General features: G+C 46.6%; 2 protein-coding genes across 3 annotated transcripts in view; one reads left to right on the forward strand and one right to left on the reverse strand.

Moving 5' to 3' along the window:
- PDCD11 (programmed cell death 11) overlaps positions 1–5,930 on the forward strand; it is a 24,808-nt gene extending 18,878 nt beyond the window's left edge. For both annotated transcript variants that reach the window (XM_026850990.1, XM_026850991.1), the window contains exons 28-36: positions 46–168; positions 359–554; positions 967–1,089; positions 1,413–1,556; positions 2,622–2,872; positions 3,499–3,667; positions 3,938–4,091; positions 4,657–4,822; positions 5,510–5,930. In XM_026850990.1, coding sequence (XP_026706791.1) covers positions 46–168; positions 359–554; positions 967–1,089; positions 1,413–1,556; positions 2,622–2,872; positions 3,499–3,667; positions 3,938–4,091; positions 4,657–4,822; positions 5,510–5,681 — 1,498 coding nt within the window. In that variant the 3' untranslated portion in view covers positions 5,682–5,930. The remainder of the gene's footprint in view (positions 1–45; positions 169–358; positions 555–966; positions 1,090–1,412; positions 1,557–2,621; positions 2,873–3,498; positions 3,668–3,937; positions 4,092–4,656; positions 4,823–5,509) is intronic.
- A 3,395-nt stretch (positions 5,931–9,325) lies between these two features.
- CALHM2 (calcium homeostasis modulator family member 2) lies at positions 9,326–11,962 on the reverse strand. The gene is made up of 2 exons (XM_026850992.1): positions 10,984–11,962; positions 9,326–10,902 (listed from the first exon to the last, which is right to left on the reverse strand). The coding sequence occupies exons 1-2, from the start codon at positions 11,524–11,526 to the stop codon at positions 10,486–10,488; spliced, it is 960 nt and encodes a 319-aa protein (XP_026706793.1). The 5' UTR covers positions 11,527–11,962; the 3' UTR covers positions 9,326–10,485.
- Between the last annotated feature and the right edge of the window lie 849 nt (positions 11,963–12,811).

Below are 12,811 nucleotides of genomic sequence, written 5' to 3' on the forward strand. Positions count from 1 at the left end.
CCTCCCACCCAGAATACTTATTTTTTGTTTTCCTTCTATTCTCAGCTTGTCCACTTCTATTCTGGGCCGAATCCTGTTCCAGAATGTTTCCCCTTACTTTGTACAGAAACACTCCTTATATGAAAAGTACCTGCCTGAAGGAAAGCTGCTCACTGCCAAGGTGCTTGGGTAGGTCCAACATTCTGTAAAAGGGGCCATGAATTAGTAGAAAGGAGATGGTGTGGGAGGAGAGAGGAAAGAGGAAGGATAAAAGCTGGGAATATTTGAAGGAAGTTCATATCCTTGCAGTCACTGTAAATACTCTGATTGTAATTTTTTTCTCGTCTTCTCTCCTGATACACTTGGCAATGCACCACAGTGTAAATGGAAAAGAAAAACATATTGAGCTCTCTCTCCTACCCGAGGACACCGGGATGCCAAGTGTCTTGCCTGAATACTTAGGCCTACCACGATATGGTGCAGAGGAAGAGAAAAGAGAAGCAAATGACAGGGAGAAGAGAGAAGAGCTTAAGCTGAAGACAAAACGAAGAAGAGGGAAGTCTGAAAGTGAGCAGGTATGGATGTTATTGTACAGGTCATGCTGAATGACTTGGTTGGCCCAAATACTGAAGGGATTAAGAAGATCCACTGGGGTTAGGCTAAGGAATTATACAGGGTAGGAAAAAAAGATTAAATTGCATTGGAGATTAGCAAATATCAGAAACTATTCCATTTGCATAGGAGTTAACTGAATTAGCAGCCCAGTTGTGTTGCCTGTGTGGCCCATCCTGTTGGTCTTGGCACCGTAAGTAGGTGAGCATGGGTTTATTCTCTGTGGTCTCTGTTACGTGAGAGGATAATGAGGGATGCTGTGCCAGGACACCACCCTCTCTCTGCTGCCAGGCTCTTTACTTTGTGATCAGAATTGCTTTTAAGATTCATCCCAGTTGTTGCTCTCCACCATCCCCTCACTGCCCCTTGTTGTAGGAGGCGAAGCCAAAAAAAAGGAAGATCTGCCCAGCAGATGAAAATGACAGTGGAATTGAGGTATATTACCGGGAGGAGGTGGATGATGACCAGGAGGAAGAGGCAGCTAAAAAGAAGTCTAAGGTGAGAAGTTTGGATGAGAACCTGAGCCTGAAATGACTTTTTAGCCCTATTGAGATGTGTCAGTTTTGACTTGGATGACAATAAGTAACATTGCTGCAGATAGCAGTGAACACAGGCTGGTGTCTGTATCATCTGAAAATGCCTTGAGATGGTCTGAGTTTAAATTACAGCAAAGATGACCACAGTTTAATGTTTTTGCTGGTGGGCTGTTTGCAAGTGTGAGAATTCAATAGTACTGGCCACAGAGAAGCCACAAGCAAAGAGCATTTGTCTAATCGCAGTGTAAAAACTTCAAATTAGGGCATTCCCTATCTTCCATACAGGTGAGGAAACCTGGAGAAGCTCCCAGGCTGCAGGTTTCCGTGGGCTTCACCTGGGACGAGGATGTGAATGCAATGGATATACCTGTGCTGAGTCAGAGGGAAGAGAGCTCAGAGAGTGAGGAGGAGGAGGATCCACAGGCAAAGGTACTGTGAACTAGCTTTGTCTGCACAGGAGACACCACATGGTGGCTGTAATGTGATGTCTTTGTACCTGCATGTCTCTGTCTGCCCCATAGCAAAGACTTTTAACCCAAAGGAACATCTCTGACAGCTAATACAGAACTTTCTTAACTCTGAGCACTGGTCTTATCAGCATCTTATCTTATTCCTGAAGCAGAGAAGAAAAGGCTCTATTTTAGCATGGCTGCATGAAAATAGGGCTTCTCTTGTTGATGTGCTAGAAGAGTAATTATTTAGGGTCAAACAAACATTTTCATGCAAGTAAAATTTTTGTATTTGATGCCAGCTCTGTTTTTTATTTTTCTGAGTGTTGTAATTTTACAGGAAAACCTGGAGATGAAAAACCTTTTCAAATTCTAGTCCTCCTTTTTAGAAAAACACTAAAAAAATCTTTTATATGCTGTAATATTTTAAGAAGAGCTTTCCAGTGGGAGCAGTTTGGAAACGAGCTCATTAATTGCTTTCATGTTTGCTCTTCAGGATTTCCCCTGTCCCTCAAAACTTGCCTCTGTAAAGGCCATGCATGGCAGATGCTTTGTTGCCCAAGGTATAGCTGCCTTGTGCAGAGAACTATGGCACTGTCAATTCCCAATTTAGACTTGAGGTAACCCTAGTGATCCAGCAACGTACCCCACTCTTGCACAATTTCTCCCCATGTATCCCGGATTTTTACAGAGTGGAGGGTGGTAGTGAGCACTGGCTGGGAGGGTAAAGATGGAAGAATGAGAGGGAGGGCTGAAGTGGGAATCCTGCAGTTGGGGTGCAAGACTAGCAAAGTATTTGGTCTCTCAATGTATTTCATTAAAAGAAATGAGATTACACTTACTGCTGCTCTTAGAGGTGTGAACTGTGTGTGAAGGGGTGGGGTGTGTACTATTTTCCTCCTCTTAAACAATTGGTGTCATCTCTTCCTGTGAAAACACTGCCTATCCTTGGACATACTGAGGTCTGGCTGTTCTTTAGCTGGGCCTGCCTATACCCACATGAAGTGCCAGCTTTTCCCCAGTCCTCCTTTTTTCGCTCTTTCAGCTTAAGAAACAAACAAAGAAGGAGAAGGAGCTAGAGAAGCAGAAGAAGGAGAAGGAGCTTTGCAAATTAGAGGCAGCTCTGATGGACCCCAGTCGACAGCCCCAGTCAGCAGATGACTTTGACCGCCTGGTGCTGAGCAGTCCCAACAGCTCCATCCTTTGGCTACAGTACATGGCCTTCCACCTCCAGGCTACTGAGATTGAGAAGGCCAGAGCTGTGGCAGAGAGAGCACTTAAAACAATCTGCTTCAGGTAATGCTGGGGCTCTGCCTTTCTTTGCCCCAAAGAATAAATCATGGTGGCATACTTGTGGTAGAAGAGCATTGGTAGCATCATTGGTGTGTGTGCATGTGCGTGTGGAGTGGCAGAGTCTGTTTCAGTAGCTCAAAAAGATTAAATGGTAGCAATTGTCAGCTGGCCCTTTGAAGGTCTGGTGTGAGTCACCATAGTTGGCCTGCAGCTAACTTGCTGCAGCTCATGAGCGCAGTAGCTGCCCAAGGTATCACTGAGTGCACAGACCTACTTCTGAGCAGTCTGAAGGGTTTGGAAGAGCATAATGTTGTCCTTAAATCAGAACATGAAACAAACTGTGAAACTCTTGTTGCTTTTTCTGTAGGGGTCTCAGTAATCATCTCTACAGTATGATTAAGTATATTGTACTTTCTTGAATCATCCTTGTGGTTTATAATTACAAACAACAGTGATCAAAAGCTGTAGTGTGAAACAAATGCTGTGCTTTATTCCAAAAGTTGTGTTTCAGTGAGCAGTATGCCCCCTTCCTTTGTCTTGGAGGCAGGCTACAAGTCAGTAGGGTGGCTTGCAAAGAGTTGATGAAGACTGGTAAAAGGCTAAATATTCTTGTTCGCGTCTGGTTTAAGGGAAGAACAGGAGAAGCTGAATGTCTGGGTAGCTCTGCTGAACTTGGAGAACATGTATGGTACTGCGGAGACGCTGATGAAGGTCTTTGAGAGAGCTGTTCAATACAATGAACCTCTGAAAGTTTTCCAGCATCTGTGTGACATCTATGCCAATTCTGAGAAGTACAAGGTAAGACAGTGCAAGCAGGTCCCAGACACGTGTCCCATTGTCATGCCAGTAAGCTACTAGTGCTGGCTGTATAGGCTTCCAGCAGTCAGATGTTAGGCTGACCCTGTTCCTAACTGGGATTAATTATTATGATTGACAGTGGACAAGGCACTATTGATACTTGCTTTTCTGCCACAAGTGTTTGGAGATACCTGGGCCAAGAGTAAGAGCTTTAGAGCTACAAGGTTTTATTATGAATCTGTGTGATCTAACCCAACTCTGCCCTTCCAGCAAGCAGAAGAAGTGTACCACACAATGCTGAAGCGTTTCCGTCAGGAGAAATCTGTGTGGCTGAAATACGCCTCTTTCCTTCTGAAGCAAGGCCAGACTGAGGCCACACACAGGCTTTTGGAGCGTGCTCTCAAGGCTTTGCCCACCAAAGAACGTAAGCATCTCTTCCACATCCTTAATATGGGCCATGCATTGGCAGGTCTCTGGTAGATGAACTGCTCTCTGGTATTTCTGCCTGTGACAATGTTTGTAATAAGTGAAAAGTGCGGCCAGTTGGTGCTGAACATGCTGCCCTTGACTATCAAGGGAGGTGAAATTTCAACCTAGATATCAACACTAAACTCTCTGTAATAGGATTTTCTGTGATGGGCAAAAGCAGAGCACCCAAAGAAAGACTCCTTTGAGTCTTACAGCCTTCTAGAAAAGTTCATCTGGTCTCGTCCCAGGTTTGTGGGGCTGCCTGTGTATGCTGCAAGATGCATTTTGAATTTAAGAGTAAACTTCTGTGTCCTGCAGAGAACTGAAATGGGAAGTGAACTCTAACCCTTCTTTCTCCCACTCTGATCCCACCTTGTTCCAGAACCACTTTACAACAGACACTTTTGTCTCTGGGTAGAGATGCTGCTGTGTGCCTGCCTCTGTTCTGTGTAATTATCACTTGTGTTTATTCATAGGGAAGAGAGGTGGTGTGATACCTAACATGTCATTTCTTGTTCCAGATGTGGATGCCATTTCAAGGTTTGCACAGCTGGAGTTCCATTTTGGGGACTCAGAACATGCCAAGGCCCTATTTGAGAGCACCCTCAGCAGCTATCCCAAGCGGACAGACATCTGGTCCATCTACATGGACATCATGATCAAACATGGCAGCCAGAAGGAAGTACGGTGAGTTGTGCGACAGCAGGTTGGGAAGGAACAGAGTACGGTGCTTGAAGCAAGAAAAGAGCAGAGGTACCCTTCAGCATGAGTTGTATAGGGCTTCCCAGTGCAGGCCTGAAGAGAATTTTTATCACCTAGAGAAAGAAAACGGGTGTGTGGAAGTGCTTATCCTTACCAGGTTTGAGGAGATTCCAGGGAGATCCATAGGGCGAAGGGAGGCTGATTTGTAAGTAGCATCCTGCGTGACAGAAACTGGAGGACTTGCACTGAGGTTCATCTGTCCCTCTGGAGGGATTGATTGCCTTTTATCTGATGGGTGAGATCAAGTCCTTGTGTATCTTGTAACGTAAAAATAGAGAAACTTTTTTTTTTTCCCTTTTCTGAGAGTTGACAAAAGGAAGTCCAGCCTCCCACACTATGGATACAGCCACATCCACTTAATGAACACAGGGTCATATACAGTCTCACTGGATCTTAGTTTAAGTTAACCAGCAGCAGCCTTAGAGTTCTGCAAGCAAATAGAAGGCTTCTACTTTGAGGTTTTGGCTCAGAATCTCTTTCTTCAAACACAGCACTTCGCAGCAAGTTGAATGTCTCCCCTGACTTTCTGTTCTTTGTTCAAAGGCAGGATGCAGGGCTTGTATTGAGTGCTGTCACCAACACAGCGATCTGAATCACTTTGGTTTCTTGCAGAGACATCTTTGAGAGGGTCATACACCTGAGCCTGGCACCAAAGAAGATGAAATTCTTCTTTAAACGCTACCTGGATTATGAGAAGAAATTTGGCACAACAGACAGTGTTCTGGCTGTTAAAAGAGCAGCACTTGAGTATGTGGAGACCAAGAGTTCCCTTGCTGACACCTAAGTAAGGTGCAAGTAAAAGCAGAGAGACTCAGCTGTCCATGCAGTGTAGGAACTGAGAGGTGTGGAGTTCTGCCGTGGGTGTCCACGGACAGTGAGTTTCTGGAGGGTATTATTCTGTGACCAAACCAGAAAGAACAATCAGTCAAAGGAAAAGATTTTATAAATGTTTGCAGCTTTGTCTAAATGTTACAAATAATTCTAGTCTGTTGACATTGGAGATATTTTTAAATATAGACTGTTTTATAATCAATACAGACATCAGTCATACCTTTTCTACTTTCCTGGGGAAATGGTGCAATTATGACCCACTATTTTTAAGTACAGCAATGTCTTATAAATTGATTTCTCTCTGTTAAGATGGCAGAGAAGACTTTTGCCTTTTGGCTGAACTAACACTTTGAAAGATTAATCTCAAGTGCCTTTATGTTCCTAGAACCTGGCAGAACCAATTGTGAATTGTGGCATAGTTGAAGTTGAAAGGGACCTCTGGAGATCATTTGGTTTAAACCCCTGCTCAAAGCTGGGGTCAGCTAGACAAGGTTGCTCAGGACCACGTCCAGTCTGGGTTTGATTTCTCCAAGGATGGAGATTCCACAACCTCTTCTGGGCAACCTGTTCCAATGTTTGGCCACATTCACAGTAAAAAAAGTGTTCTCTTACATTTAAATGAAGGTTTTTTTATATTTTGATTTGTGCACATTTCCTCTTGTCACTGAGCACCACTAAGAGGAGTCTGGTTACACTTTTAGCATCCTTGTGTCAGGTATTTATATACATGAATAAGATCCACCTTGAGCTTTCTTCTCAAGCTGAGCAGCCACAGCTTGCTCAGCCCCTCCTTGTATGATGGATACTCAAGTCCCATAATCATTTTTCTGTCCTTCAGCTGGACTCACTCCAGTAAGCCCATATCTCCTGTACTGGGGAGCCCAGTACTTGACACATCACCCCAGTTTTCTTACCAGAGAGTAGAGGGGAAGGATGACCTCCCTCGACCTGCTGGTAATGCTCTGCCTAACATAGCCCAGGATGCTCTTGTCCTCTTTAGCTGAAAGTGCATATGCCTTTAAAGTCCACATCATGCAGTTGCAATGGATCCCCTGATCGCAACTATCTGTCATAACAAGGGATTGATGACAGAAAAAGCAGTGATTTTTAGTAGTTGTTATCTCTTAAGAGAAATCAGTGAACTCAAAAAACAAGTGTCTTTTCTGTGCTGAAAAAGTCATCCCAATCTAACCTTCTCCTTGGAAAAAGCCAGGTATCTTGGGTACTTACGTAAGCTCTGTCACTGGTGTCAGTGCCTTATGATCCATATTCTTGTAACTCTGGTAAGATGTGGATGTGATCATTCACATGTTTTACAAAAGAACTGAAGGCAAGGGGAAAAGCAGGGTGTGCAAACAGATGTGATAATCCAATGCAGACACTGTCAAGTGGGTGCCCAGTTTTGAAATACCAAACCTGAAGAGTCTTACTCATTGTAGGTACTCTGAGCTCAAAACCTGAGCTCTGCAGGACCCAGCTCTTCTGCCTCTGTGAATGCCCAGTGCTGGCAAGGCTGAATGATTCAGCATTTAACTCATCCACAAGTCCATTGGGATCCAGAAACAAGTCATTTCACTTATTGCCCCCTGGGACAGCAGGGTACTCAGATTTTGCTTAATGCTCTTTTAGAGGAGAAGGCTGCTTGCAACATCCAGTAGCAACTGCTGCTTTTTTTTTAAGAACACAGCTGCAACAATGGTGGCTTTTTCTTTTAGATTAATTAGTTATGTACTAGAATACATAAATAAGCGTTGCAATAGAAACCAAGATCCCTTTGAGGTATTGTTTCTTCTTGACTACTGGGGTTATTATAGTCTCTACAGTAGTCAGCAGGGGAAATAAAAATCCTGTGTGTAATTTTCCATACTGGAGGAGCCTGGTTTGAACCCAGCTTGCTGCTGGGAAGTGTGCCCTAACTGATAACCTCTAGGCTGCTCTGCAATGGAGTTGGTTTTGGCCTCTGGAGGAAAAGCAGAGAGCTCCTCTTGCAGCCTGCATGATCCAGCATGTCAGGAAGACAGGCAGCTCAATTTCCCTCTTGGCATTTTGATGGGAAGCCTAGCCTGGTTGGTTGTGCTGGTGTGTAAAGCCATGTCGGTTAATGTCCCTCACCTCACCCTGTCCCTGAGTGACAGGGACAGCAGGGATATTCATGAGGGTGCTGATGGGCTACGAGGGCCAGAAGCCCAGGGCAGTCTCAGTGGGGGCCATGCTCAGGACAGCAGAGGAGAGGAAGGAAAAAAAAATTAATCCCTGCAATTGCAAGCAAGTATTTCTGAGTGTGGTAGCTTTCTCCACTCGTCATTGTCAGCTGTCCACTCAAACATGCCTCTTCAACAAGAAGGAGGGAAGATGGACAAGCTGGATGAGCCCCTAGCCCCTCCCAGCACATGGAAAGCGGCTGGAGTTAATGGAGAAGAGACGGGAGGTAAACAGCAAAAGTTGTTTTGTGCATATTGTTTATTCTTAGGATAAACAAATCCATTCCCAAGCATTACGTGTCTTGCCTCTTTCCTTCAAAGGAGGGAAGGGGAGGAGAAGGAACAGGAGTGGAGGTGGTTCAAAGGAACAGCTAGGACTATCAAGGAGGAAGGCAGGGGAAGTAAAGGAAGTAAGAGGAACGCTGCTTTGTTTCAGCAAGTTACCTTGCATCTGCTGACCTGTGTGCGGGGGTGGCATGCGTGTCTGCATGTTCTCACTCGAGGGCCAATGAGAAGAAATGTAAATGAACTCTGTTTCATCTCAAGTTAATGCAATTTCATTTGACTTGCATCTGATCGTTCTTGCAGATTAGCTGATGGTGGGGCTGGGAGCCAAGCCTTCCCACAAATGCAAGGCAAATCTGTAGAGAAGCTCAACAGGGATCCTGGGATACCTCACCCATTAAGCGGTGTTCCAGCCTCTTTATGCGAGGGAATACCCTCCAGCTCTTTCTTGCAAGGGGATGCATTTGTAAAAAAGTTTCTAAATACATTTTCTATCCTTTGCTGCAATTATGGATCCTGATGTACAACATTTGTGCTACTCACTGTCAGAATAACTAAAAAGCAATGTTACCAACTTGTATTATGTGGTAATACTTTTAAATTTCACATTCTGGGGTTGTGTATAGGAGAGGATCTGAATGTTTAATAGAAAGAAAAAATAAGTTTCCAGTCCTAGAGTTCAAAGAGAATGTTAAAATTATGCCTTTTGTGCAGCCCTGATGAAGAAAACCTCAGAAGGCAGTGAAAAATAACTCTCATTTAATAATTTATTTAAAATCTCTTTGTGTGTAAGCCCCTGAGTTCTGTGGGTTTGAGTAGTTTTTTGAACAACTTTAGGCTTTTTGGTAAATGGCACAGTGTGAAAGGAATTTGTACCTGTAAAGAAACAGTACAAGTGGGAAAAGCAAACTTCATTGTCCTGCCAACTCTTGAAACAGTGTTGGGTACATAGGGCTGACCCTCAGGAGAAAAGGGACTCTGCAGCCTTGAAGCCATAGTTCAGCAGTGTCATGGCGAGGGCAGTAATTTTATACCTTTCTGGCTTTGCTTTCTCAGGGTATGGTCAAGTCCATAAAAGAGACCTTCTGCAGCAGGGACCATTTAAAGCAGTGGAAATAGGGAGAGTGTTGCTCTCTTCATCCTGTTCCCACTGTCCCTTGTTGCTCCAGGGCTGTAGTCCCAGTGCAGCAGATGGGTGCATGTAATGTGGTCTTTCGGCTGGTAGCTTTCTCATCCCCTTTCCCTTGAAGAAAGATGCTCCATTAATACAGCTAACTACAATTACATAGTATATACACTATACATACATCTATCTATCTATCTATCTATCTATCTTATCTGTGTATATATACATATATGTAAAACTAATGGTGGTTGAGGTCTCGCTGCAACTCACAACCCAAACAAGCAGGACTCATCCAATGGTTGGATGAGAAATGCAGTGAGCTGCTGACAGTGGTGTGGCTCACTGCAGGTACTGCTTCCTCTCAGCCTCCACTTGCCACCTCGCCTGAAAGCTATTCTGCTGATGGTGCCATCTTCTGGGTTTATAAACTCATGGCTGTGACCATTTGGGCTCATTAGAGATTGCCAGGCACTTCAGTAAGAACAAAGGAAGTTTGGTGTCCAACCCAAATTCCAACTTGGTAATTACAGAGCGTCTTCCTGAACACTGGGAATATTGGTGATTCCTCTTGCCTTAGTCTCTGTTATTTGGTGTGCTGCAGTATTACTGACCCATCCTTCTCAGGTGCAACCCCCTTGCCACAGGAATTTACCCACTGCTTCCCTCTTTTCCCTGTGCTGTGAAGTGTGTAAAGTGCTCCAGGACCACAGGCACCGCACAACTGTGTAAGAAAATAACAATGTCAATAAAACAAGCAGGTGTGCAGGATGGCTGGGGCCGACCTTGCCATGGGGGAAAACAAGTGGGACTGCAGGAGTCACGGTTGTAAATATCATGCCCATCTCTTGTTCCCCAAGGCTTCTGCTGGTGCATCAGCTGGCAGGTTGCACTGGCAGCCCGCAGGTTAGGTGTGCATCTGCTCTTTGCTCCCCTTGTGTCTCTGGGAGCAGCAACGAGACGGTTGTCTCCAAGGGAGGGGTTCCCCAGCTCAGTGTATTGCTTATCAGTCCCTACCTTGAGGCTGTTGATCCCTATTTACCTGCTGAGAGAAGTAATCCTGCTGGGAGGAATATTCCCAGTGAATCCCTCAGCCACGCACCGATACTGGTAGGCCTGCCAAGGCGGTCTGACAGTGTCTCACTGCCTTAGGAAGCCAAAAAGATCATTTCATGGCCTTCCGGGCTTGGCCCGTTCCCTTCCACCCCTTTGGCCCATTTGTGGAGCCGGCTGTAGAGGGGAAAGCCCTTGTTCTCCCGGTAGATGTAGACGCCTGTGATGGCGTTCCACTGAGGGCTCGGCTGGACACCCTCCACCGGGAACTCCCGCACCAGCTCCTTCTCCTCCTTGTCCAGCACCACGAAGCCGAAGAAGTGCTCCACGTTCTTGGCTGCCAGGATCCTGGAGTGGACCTCGGCTGTGCGTCGGAACAGCTTGTCCTCGTTGGAGCGGTACTGGGCCCAGTAAGCCTCCTGCCGGTAGCTCAGTGGCGAGCAGCAGTGCTTCAGGCACTTGGTGAGGAAAACCAGGACCGCGACAATGCCAATGAGCAGCCAGCCAAAGAGCTGAGAGAGAATAGAGAGGCTGCGTTAGGACACAGCAAGGTGGTCTTACCCACTCTGTGGCTTTCTCCTCAGCATACCTACCTGGGATTCATATCTCAGCCTCCGCGTCACCTCATCCCTGAACTTGGTGAGGTTTGCTGGCACGTCTTTACAGGGGAATCTGGCCAGCACTTCGGCCCCATACTCAGCTGGGAACTTGTCGAGGGAGGATGGCCTGACAAACTCGCTGAGGGCACAGATGTAAGCCTCCCCGCGCAGCAGCGAGATGACTGACCAGGTGACAGGTGCCACAGCTGCCCGGCCCATGATGGAGCCGAAGAGGAGAAAGGTGGCAGCAGCAGAGAAATTCTTGGTGCCACGCTTCTGGCACTCGGCCACCAGGTTCCAGGTGTGGTTGTTCCAGATGACACCAATGAGGAAGAGAGCAAGGGCCGGGACACCGATGGCAGCCAGCCCATAGATGTAGTTGCGGGCAGGGGAGCAGGGGCAATTGAAGGCAACAACTGAGAAAAGCTCCTCACTCCCCACAGTGCCCAGGGCCACCAAACCATTGAAGATCATCACGTCTTTGCTCTTGAAGAACAAGGAGAGGAAGCGGAAGTTCTCAGCAATGAGGGCGGCCATCTCTTCCTGGGGGCAAGAGGAGGCTCGTGCTGCAGCAGGGGGCTGTGCTGGCTCAGGTCCCAGCACCAAGGGACACACCAGTGGGGGGTGAAATAGCCTTGGGCTGGCTGATGTGCAAGGGGCTGCTCCAGGAGCACGACACCTTCACTGCTGTCCCTTCCTCCCACCCGGTGTCCCAGCTTCTGGAGCTAGTTGCTGATACCTGGGATACTTCAAAAAAGGCTGAAGAGAGATTCAGCATAAGCAATGTGTGAAACCTCAGTCATTACAGCTTCCCACTAAGCTCCCAAAAAGCACCTCTACAGTGAAGATTCCCAATGGGACAGCTGTTTTTCCCTGTCATTTGTGGATTCGTCGTCTTTCCTTCTCTTTGGTTTTAGTCACCTCCCGCAGAGGTGATTACTGTCAGCGTCGCTGCCAGACACTCGAAGATCTCCCAAACCTACAACGAAGGAGGACGCCGTGTTACTGGGAAAACTGGACCAGAGCATTGGCACTAGAATGTGTCCCCATCTCTGCCACTGACTCACACTAGCCCAGGAGCATGTGGCACGTGCATGCTGATGTCGTGCTGCCTTGAAGGTGCTGTGTGTGGCTTTCACCTCCCTCTTTAGATCTGATGAGTTAATATTTAGTAATAAGCAAAGTTATGTCAGGGAGGCAGCAAGAGGTGCTGAGATGGCCCAGCTGGTTTGCAGGCAGAGAGATGCGGCATGGGAGGAGCATGCAGGAACAGCCTCAGCTGACAGGGGTGAGGGGATGCTCAGGGGCCTTTGCTACCAACAAGAGAAGTTACTTTCTGGGAAAGCTGAGCTTATCTTGATGACCCAGGATAAAAACACTAAATGCCAATAAAGCTCGGTCAGCAATTACGTAGGAGTTTTTGCTAGGATTAGGTGTGGCAGGATGATCTCCTCCTCTCCCACAGTCCTGGCTCAGCCTCTAACTGCTGGCCTGAAATTGAGCCCCTCGACCTGTGTGCCTCAGTGCCAGAGATGCATTTCGCTGCCCTGCCCCTGTGCAGCTTTCCCCAGCCCCTTCTCCCAGTACAACTACTGGTTATACTGGGATGCCCATCCCACTGACAGGGCTGGGCTGTGGGGACTGCAGGCACTCGGGACCAAGCAGGGGAAAGCGTGTGCCCTGATTTTTTTGAAGGACAGGGAAATAACTGGGGAATGTATTCATGCCCTCTGCAGTGATGCCCATTCCCCCATGCCACTTGCAAGCTGCATTTAATTAATTTCTTAGTTGACTTTCCATCTGTGCTGCCACCCCCAGGGTT

The sequence above is a fragment of the Athene cunicularia genome (genome assembly GCF_003259725.1).
Source record: "Athene cunicularia isolate RWA chromosome 6 unlocalized genomic scaffold, athCun1 chr6_part1, whole genome shotgun sequence".
NCBI lineage: Eukaryota > Metazoa > Chordata > Aves > Strigiformes > Strigidae > Athene > Athene cunicularia.

Bases quoted from the DNA above. Each gene is read 5' to 3' on its own strand.
- CALHM2 (XM_026850992.1), bottom strand. From the start codon at position 11,526: ATGGCCGCCCTCATTGCTGAGAACTTCCGCTTCCTCTCCTTGTTCTTC. The intron at 10,903-10,983 runs GTAGGTATGCTG...ATTCTCTCTCAG, and splicing joins GGCTGAGATATGAATCCCAG to CTCTTTGGCTGGCTGCTCAT.